Source organism: Varanus komodoensis, unplaced genomic scaffold (genome assembly GCF_004798865.1).
Source record: "Varanus komodoensis strain SLA01 unplaced genomic scaffold, ASM479886v1 scaffold15, whole genome shotgun sequence".
Taxonomy (NCBI): Eukaryota; Metazoa; Chordata; class Lepidosauria; order Squamata; family Varanidae; genus Varanus; species Varanus komodoensis.
In genome coordinates, this window is record NW_025335440.1 from 18204744 (window position 1) to 18213991 (window position 9248).

At 39.9% G+C, this 9248-nt stretch overlaps 1 protein-coding gene across 6 annotated transcripts in view; it reads left to right on the plus strand.

The window, feature by feature from the left end:
• The window catches only part of CUL2 (cullin 2), a 39057-nt gene that overhangs the window by 6192 nt on the left and 23617 nt on the right, over positions 1 to 9248 (plus strand). For 5 of the 6 annotated variants that reach the window (XM_044424751.1, XM_044424750.1, XM_044424748.1 and 2 more), the window contains exons 3-7: positions 977 to 1079; positions 1773 to 1867; positions 5389 to 5494; positions 6969 to 7051; positions 7522 to 7575. In XM_044424751.1, coding sequence (XP_044280686.1) covers positions 977 to 1079; positions 1773 to 1867; positions 5389 to 5494; positions 6969 to 7051; positions 7522 to 7575 — 441 coding nt within the window. The remainder of the gene's footprint in view (positions 1 to 976; positions 1080 to 1772; positions 1868 to 5388; positions 5495 to 6968; positions 7052 to 7521; positions 7576 to 9248) is intronic. The other variant, XM_044424749.1, reaches the window with a different exon arrangement.

Sequence of the window (9248 nt, forward strand, 5' to 3'; positions counted from 1 at the left end):
TGGCTGTAGGGTGTGTGGGCAGATTGACAGAATGTATTGAATTAGTGGTTGTAATTGCAGATGCTATTCACTTTTTTCCTGCAGCAGAACTTTCTCACATCATCTAGGAAAGGTATGAAAGGAAGCAGGATTTATTCTACATATATGGCATTTTGCTACTGTGGATTGTTTAGACTATAACTTTTTCCTCTGGAGAAGACTGCTTCACTTTGCCAGCTATCTTTTTCTCAAGTGATAAGCATGCAAAGGAAAAGGACATAATGAGGAATATCCTCTCTGGAAACTCAGTGTTTACAAATCTAATACTGGGCAGGGCACTACTGCTTGATTGTCTTGGATACAATAGTTGCCTGAAGGGCCTTTCTGACCTTAGCATCTGCTTCAGGAGAGGGGGGGTGTAGCGCCAAATGTCACACAGCTGCAGTTCATGTCAACCCTAACCATTGGTGGGGGATGACAGAAGTTGTGTGCTAATATTTAAATGGTCAACCTGCCCATCCCTTTGCTACTTGCATAATGAAATGTTGGATTAGCTGCAGAATTCTCTGCATGTTTATTCAGAGTTAAGTCCTATTGCATTTATTGGGGCTCGCTTGGCATAAATGTGCATCTAGGCATGCAGCCTTAGTAATAGAAAAATGTATAGCTTTGTTCCAATAGTAAATAAAGATGTCACTTTCCAATTGCAAGTCCACTATACAGGAAATAAAGAATAATGGGCCAGTTGAAAGGACTATGTATGACATTCCATGAACACACTGGTGCTTTTCAGGCCCCCATTTCTTCTTCATAGTTTCTTGTGGTACGTTTTCTGTAGGTTGAGGAAGGCCCTCCAAAGCTGCACAAGTAGTGCCAGCAGATGAAGCACAGTTAATGTGTGCCTAGGAAATGCAACCAATATTATTTTTTGAAAATTTCATTAGATTTTGAGTTAAGAACACTTTGAAATGCATTTAAGCCTTGACTTCAGAACCAGAGACATTTATGCTTTGTGTGTTGCCTATCCCGAACCTCTGGGGGAGAGACTTTATATGGAAACAAAAAATTTTTTGGAAAATCATGTACGCCATTTGCACAAGGTAACCATTGAGAGTACAAGAAGTGTATAAAAGGGGCATTTTTGTATCACTTTGGATTTTGCAATAATGGTTTAAACTGTTCTGCTGCTTTAATTCAAAATGGAAATCTCTGTCTGTGGGCCAGATTCAACCAGCTTGGCCTTCCCATTTTTTTCCGGAAAAGCTTCCCATGAAACTACTCTTCGAAGTTAAAAGGGAGCAGGGAAGCTGCTCCCAGTACCCTTGAGTGTTCCTCAGTTTGGGAAGAAGAGGCATGGAGTAGGCCAGGCTTGGAGAAGCAGTTGGTTGCTTCGCTTTCCCAGTGCCTCTTCTAGTGACCTCCCTACTCATCCTGCTGCAGTGGAATAGAAATATGCCCTGTCCTTAGATGATTGGCATGTATCAGGTGGGCCGCCAAGGAAGGGAGTGTGAATGGGGTTAGCGTCTTTGTGAATGGGATAACCCCTGCCTTAGCCCTCCTTTGCTGCAGCTGCATTGAGGTGTGAGCATGCCCACTGCTAGCATGCAGACCCTGGGAGATCTGCCCCTTGGGCTGGAAACGCTTCCAAATAAGTATAATGTATTTCAAAATATATTTTGGAGTTCATAAAACAAAATTTATTATGCTATGAGTTCTTCAGTATTTCTAATATACAATTATTAATGCATGAATCGTGGAATTAACCATTTTTTCGTGTGTTTTCTTTCTTATAGAGAGTCTTGGACTCTGAAGAACAAGTACTGGTAATGTATCATAGATATTGGGATGAATACAGTCAAGGGGCAGACTATATGAACTGTTTATACAGGTAAATTGGATAAAATTTCATAAAATTATAAGAAATCCAGCAAAAAAAATTTAAATTAGCCTGAAGCTATTGGAAGATTAGAACAAGTTAGAATTTGGTTTTCAAATTTATTTTGGATGAGATTGAACTGTGACAAGCTTGTAACTGCTCTCATTATTTAATTTGTGAGTTGACTTAATTAACTGTGTGGTTGGATCCAGACTTGGTTGTATTTGGAGTACACCCATTGAAATAAATGGGGCTCAAGTTATTTCATAAGATACCATGAGAGTTTTAGAAATGGAAGGGTGGTATATATGCATTGGGTTGATTTCAGCTGGCCTGCTCTAAGTATGACTAATTCTGGATTCAACCATCTACGTGTAGACTGCTCCTGCATTTACAAAATCATATAAAAAGATTACAAAGAGCAAGATCCAGTATACAGAATATATATTTTAGTGAATATGTACTTGAAAATGTGATCTGGTATAAACATCCTAGGATTCTGGTTTTTTAGTAATGCCTGTTTAACAGATTAATGATGGCTGTTAAACAGAAATTAATTAATTAAATTTAAGCTGCTAAATGGGATGAAATGTTAGGATGGAAGAACAACAACAGGCTTCGGTTGCTATAAAAGCAAAGATTACAGTCCTGAGTTCTTGTAAGGGTCAACCGCAGCTAGATATGTTGTGTGAAACAGTAATGCAGTTGCCTGATAAGAGTGACCCCAGCTGCTTTGCCACACAGAGCTTTCTTGCTGAATCAGGGTCAACACATAAGCGTCTGGCTGTGCAGAGGCCTTGCTTGATTGTCTGCCTCAAAATGGGTGGGGGCTGTGCACACTGGGCCTCTGTGCAGTCAGTCACTCATGTAGCTCACACTAGAACCTGACCTGCGTGGTGGAAGGCCATGTGGCTACTTAGAGAATGAGATGGAAGACAGAGTGAGTGGCAGGGGCATTCATTGCCCATCATCAGTCATCTTTCCTCCTCCTCCTCCTCCTCCTGGCCTGCACCTCTGCTTTTTTGCCTTTCCCCTCCCCTGGCCTGCCCACATCTAACCTTCAGAACCTGTCTCTTGGCACAGCATAAGAAGCTATGGAGACAGAAGGTGGATGAGGAGCAGCAGGCACTTCAACTACCCACGCTCACCCTCTTCATTCTTAACAGAGGATGCTGAGGAGGCTAAGCAGCGGCAGTTCTCTTGGGGGTGATCAACATGTCAAACTGGCGCTCTATCCTTCCCTCTTGCCACCTCTCTCTTACCTTCCCTAACCTAACCTTCCCCAGCTGTTCTCTCCTTTGCCTGTGCTTTCACTGAAGCTGCAGCTACACCACCCAGACTAGAAAGGGCTCCTGTCTGGCACCAGTAGCACTATTTTGTACACAGTGGGCTAGCACTGCTGGAAGTTTTTTAAACAGTGTTCTTTTTCTTTTTGCTAAAGAAGCACTGTTAAGCAGCCTATCAAATGGAACCTTGTCCTTTCCAAAATGGAAGTAGCCAAAAGGACTCGGGGTAAAAAGGACCTATAGGTAACGAAAGAGTTAAAGTAGGCTGGGCCAGTTCGCCTTTTCCTGCCTACCCATTCAGACAGCTCTGTCTGAGCAGGCAGTCTGTGAATGTGATAGAATCAGCCAGCACTTAACTGCTGCCATCTGAGGCAGCTGAGCTGCATTGTGGGTGGGAGGGGGACATAGTTTCAGGAATAACATCATAGGAATATATGAGAATTCAATTTGGCAGGGGGAGATGCCAGATTTCCTGGTTTGGCTCTCTGGAATTATATTCCATTCCCCCACCTTTCCACTGGTGCTGACTCGATCTGCATAGAGTCAAGTCAGTATCTGGATGTCCAGTTTTGTACATTTTGTTAGTTTAGCCTTACAATGTGCACATGTTTTTGCAGCCTTTCTATGGGGCTACAACTTATGGAATATAGGTTAGGAGAATACTTTTAAGATTGTGCTGCCATTTTGGGTGAAAATGTATTTCAGCTATGCCTAGGGAGTGTGGTGTCTCCAAACTGATGAATTCTTAGATGTGTGAGAAATTGTCATTGATGTGGGAAGATTCCATCTTTGAGTCTCAGCTACTCAGTATAGAAAATGGAAAATACATATAAATTCTTTCCCATGTATGGTGCTGCAGTAACTCAAGATCTTAATAGAATAGATAATTTTATTGATTAGTGACTTGTAATTTGTAGGTCTGCTTAGAGGTAAGTCTTACTGCATTCAGTAGGACTTACTCCCATGAAAGCATTAGAGAATATGAAACGGGTTTTTCTTTTTCTCTCCCACCCCTTCCCTTTGCCTTCGGAGTTGGAGAAGAGAACTCTGCTAGAATTGGCTTTCTCTGTGTTGTTACTTCAGATAAGTTTGTTGGCAGGTTGAATTGTTGGTAAACTTAGACCAAGTATTGGCCTTCCTTGATAGACCTCAGTCTGATTGAAGAACATGCTTGGAATCCATTGCATTTTGCTGCATAATGCTTCTCAGTCATAGTGTGAATTTATGGTTTTAAGGATTATTATTATTACATTTCTATACCATCCATAGAGCAGTTTACAACATTTAAGTCACCCATCCAAATCTCTATCAGAATACTTTCCTACCTGTTGGAAGTTCAGACCAATACCTTAGAACACACATTCCTGGCTAAATTCTTCCTGCTTAATGCTTGCTGGGTCACACTTAAAAAAAAAAAAGCATGAGAAACAAACTCTCTTGCAGTCATATTGACTCAAACTGCTGCCTGCCCTCAGCTTGCCTGAGTGTGAAATGGGTTTCTTGCTCGCACTTCCTTATATTTGCATTTTGTAGAAGCAGGCTCTTCTACAAATAACTTTTTCTGTTTTATATTCTCTAGATATATTGATGTGCTGCAGTCATTTAAAGCACAAGCCTGTTTTCCATTGGTTCTATGACCTTAATTGTCTGCAATTATGTTAGCTCAGCTTTCTTGCAGCCACTGACTTTAATTGTCTTTGCTTGTATGAAATGTGTTTATTCCTTTGCACCCTCCCCTTCTTGTGTACAATAAGTAGGGTTTGTTACAGATTGTGTTCTGTGTTGCTCTGCAGAAATTTTGGGGTGGGGAGAATAGAGTTCAACAGTGAGGTTTGTGTAACAAATTGGGTGTCCTTGGTTCAGCCTCCAGTGACCCCCTTTCCTCCTCAACAGGTAGGCCACCAGCCCCCATCTGAGGCCAGTGTAGTAGGCCTGGATGTTTCCCACCATAACCCTAAATTGTAGCTAGGGCTGAGCATAATTTGGGTTTAGACATAACAAATACAGTTAGTTTGAAATGAAAACAAGAGCTTCAGATCTTTGTCCCAGAGAAGGAAGGGAGGAGAAGTTTACAAACCTGATATGCATTCATATATCAAACAATTCTTCTCTGTCTCACGTTTACAGCTCTATGATTTTGATAATGTACATGTTATACTGCTTGCTTTCTGAAAAGTCAAGACATATTTCTAATAACAAAAAATTGTCTCAGAAAATATTTGTATAAAATATTCCTTGTTTTTGCAGATACCTCAATACGCAGTTTATTAAAAAGAACAAATTAACTGAAGCTGATCTTCAGTATGGTTATGGAGGTGTGGATATGAGTGAACCGTTGATGGAGATCGGTGAGGTAGGTATTCGCCAGAAAGACTTTCAAGGGGTAGAAATAGCATGCATGTTTTTCTTTAACTTTCAAGTAAGACAGTTCCTTCTTTTTACCAATCTATATTCATCTTATTGTCCCAATATACCAAATGTCTCTAAGTGTTCATGGGAAGACATTCAGTGTTTTATTGGCTTAGTGAACCAAGAACACTTTTGTTTACTCCTTACCCATAGAAACCTGCAGCAGTGCAGTGCGATTAGTGGATAAAGAAAGCAAGCATGTGCTTCAAGGCTTTGACAGAGGTGCTCATTTTAATGAATTGGCTGAGATGTGCAATACCCAATTGTTTAAAGTCACCTCTTCAGTTTTCAGGGTTTCTTGATATGCTTATTTTTTAAACTGATACAAGAAGGCTCACATGTGGGATCAGGTGCACTTAAATTCCATCCTCCATATCTAATTTCCTTAAGTAGAAAGCAAGGTCTCACCTCACAAACTATTTCTGTCTGTTCTAGTGTGTGAGAGCCACATCGATCCTTGGAAATAACTCAGTTTCATATTTTCTCTGAACTATGGGATAACCAAGGTTGGCTAGGAACAATATGCTGCTTACTTAACACATTAAAAGAGTGAGTTAGAGCCACATGCACTTAGTTGAACTTAGTTTTCACTGAAATCAGAGTTAAGTGTAGACTAATCTGTCTCAATTTCAGTGGAACCTATGTTCATCGCTGCTAGATCAACCCAATGGTTGCTTGTCTCAGACTGCTAATGAGGAGCCTAGATTAGAGAACCAAGCTATATAATGAAGTATTTCCCACTAAACATAGTATTTAATGAGGTTTGCAATATAGGTACATTTTAAAAAGCAGTTTCCCTAAATACCATTTAACACTCTGAAATATGTCTGGATGTGGAGCAATATAGAAATCTGAAATTATTTATGTAAGTAAATAATTATTCTTCCCTTTTGGATACTAACAGTCCTTGCGTTCTGTTTGTCTTAAAGCACTTTTTAAGAAAAGAGTATTTTCCTCCTTACAACCATCGTGAAAAGTACTGCAACATATTCCTTCCCCAGGGTTGGAATTCTGATCTTAAGAATGCAAACTAGGGGGAAGGGGACAAGGAGTGGAGGCAAGGCATGGAGGATCTGCAGAATCCTGAAGTGTCCCAACTTCACCACCTTTGCCTGTTGCTCCATTAGGTGCACTCAAAGGCATCTAGAGGAGAATCATTGGAAAGGAGGACTGAGAAGCAAAGAGCATATCTGTCATTCCTCTTACCTGCTGGCTATCTGATAACAGTGTATGGAATATTCCAGGTGCTTTCACGTTGAAACATTCCTTGGACATATGTAGGCTTGCTCTCTTGCCTTTCTATTTTGTACACTTTCAGTACCCCTATCCTACTGCAGCTCTTCCGACAGAGCAAATTTAAAATAAATGCTAACTGAATTACCTGTGGCTAAGATTTTTCTGTTTCTTTGTCATGGCAGCTTGCACTTGATATGTGGAGGAGATTAATGATTGAGCCCTTACAGGCCATCCTCATTCGAATGCTCCTCCGTGAAATCAAAAAGTGAGTACCTTCTTTGGATTTATTAATTGGTTTGTGAGGGAGTGTTTCTGTGCATATTTACTGTGCTATTCTTTCAGTTGTGTTTTGCTTAATTTTAACCAAATTGTATTTGAGGTTGTTTGCATTACATTGTGTGTTTTTAAGTTGGCAACATAAGTATGTTGGGAACAAATCCAAGGAAAACATTGTTCTTAACTGGGGAAACCAGTGCTAAAAGCAGGCAGTGTGTCCTAAGAAAAATGTTATTGGAATGCTAGAGTCAGTTCCCACTGTGCTTACTGTGGAACCTGAAACTCTGCTTCCTAGTGTTTTCAATTCTGATCTAGTACAATTGAAATTTTCCATTGCTGAGTGGATCATAATGTTCTTGAGTTTATTTTGCATTAGGCATTATAGAGTATTGTATAAATGGGAAAGGAAATATGGATGTTAGATCTAGATTTTTTTCTGAAATTCTGAATGTATTACAGAACTGATCAGCAGTACAAGCTTCAGCCACTTCTGTCAGTCAGCCTTGTTCCAGGGTAAGGCGTTGATTGCCAGCAATGTAAAACCTTGCATATTTTGTACCTCGTTAGCAAAGACATAGGACAGCCAGTCTGGGCAACCTGATATATCAGAGGACACACTGATGCTCCTATGTTGTTCTGCTGAGATGCTGCCGGCAAGTGGCATGGAATTTAACTTGTGGGACCTCTGTTTGATATGTCAAGAGCGGCCCCTTAAATCCTATTGATTCTATGAGACTTGACATACTTAACTGTAACCTAAGTTATAGCCAGACCCATTTACAAAATAAAGGTACTTTGACAGTTCCTATATCTCTAGCAGCAGATATCAGGCGCATAACTTGGATTAATTTACCATGCTTTGAAATTGTTTTTTAATTCATACATACTAAAGATCCTCTGCTTATGTCAATTATCTACTTGTATTGGAAGAAGATACCATTGTAGAATGTGAATTCTGTTGTCATGCGTTATTTATGACAATGTAAAGAAATAATAAAGCCCAAAGACCTTGTCACCCTTTTCAAGTTAATTTTAAGAATAAAGAGAAAAAGCAAGAAATCCAAAGCTTGTCCATTCACAGGGAAGTTGGGATAATTCTTGGAAACAAAGGTAGAATTATCAGTCTAGTAATACCAGTCACCACGATCCAGAGCAATTCATGGTTAATTTTGTTTACCTTGTTTGGGCTGGCTCAAGCCGCTCCATGCCATGCGTCACACTACTGAAATCTGAAGAAACTTTTGAAAGCAGATTGTGATGACAATGGAGTCTGCTGTTGAAATATTTCCCTGCCTATGCTCAAGCCCTTGTTTATGAATTGCATTAAAAGCTAGTATTTAATGTATGGAAGAAATAGTGTGGGTTCTGTTCTTCAAAGACATATCCTGCCATTTTTAACCTGCATTTTTGCTTTTTTTTTTTTTTTTTGTTCCTTTTCATGTAAAGCTGTTCTTTTCTGCTTACTGTTACTTGTTGGATGGGATCCTCGGGGTGGGGGGGGGCTTTACCCATCCAACTACTTGATGTGGATGCATGTACTTTAGTTTTCTCTGTTGCAAGCAGAAAGACTTGAGTCTTACTCAGATTTTGTGTGTCTTGACACAAACTATTGCAAATGGAGATGAAGAAAAGATAAGCCACCTAGGAAGGCCTCAGCAGTTATAGGTGGCCTATACATACAGGTATAGATAAAATAAATAACAAGCTTTAAAGATTGTAGACACTACACAGAAACAAATCAAGGAAACGGAAAAGTACTGATTTCACTTCCTGTGGCTGGGCTGGCCAGGTTTTTCTTAGAAAAAACAAGATAGATTTTTTTGTTAGATATGTTGTGAAAGCCAGCAAATAATTTGATGGAATAAATACCTTGGCAGAGCTATCTCTCCATCTCCTAAAATGATTGTGGCAAACTTTAAAGCTGCAAAGAGTTGAGAACTACTGATAGTTGTAATTTCATCAGAATTGAGGCTTCTATTCTGTGGTGGTGATACCTCTTTGTGAGAACTCCACAGATATGCAAGATTGGTGTCATGCAAGTTTTTTGTTTGATGTATCTGGCTACTGCACCCACCAAGAGGACAGCCAATCATGAGTAAGAGCCCTGGCCTTCCATTTGGATCTAAAGCCTGTTGTTCCTTAATTATAACTTTGTGTGCTGTAATCATGTAAGGAGTAACACAGAG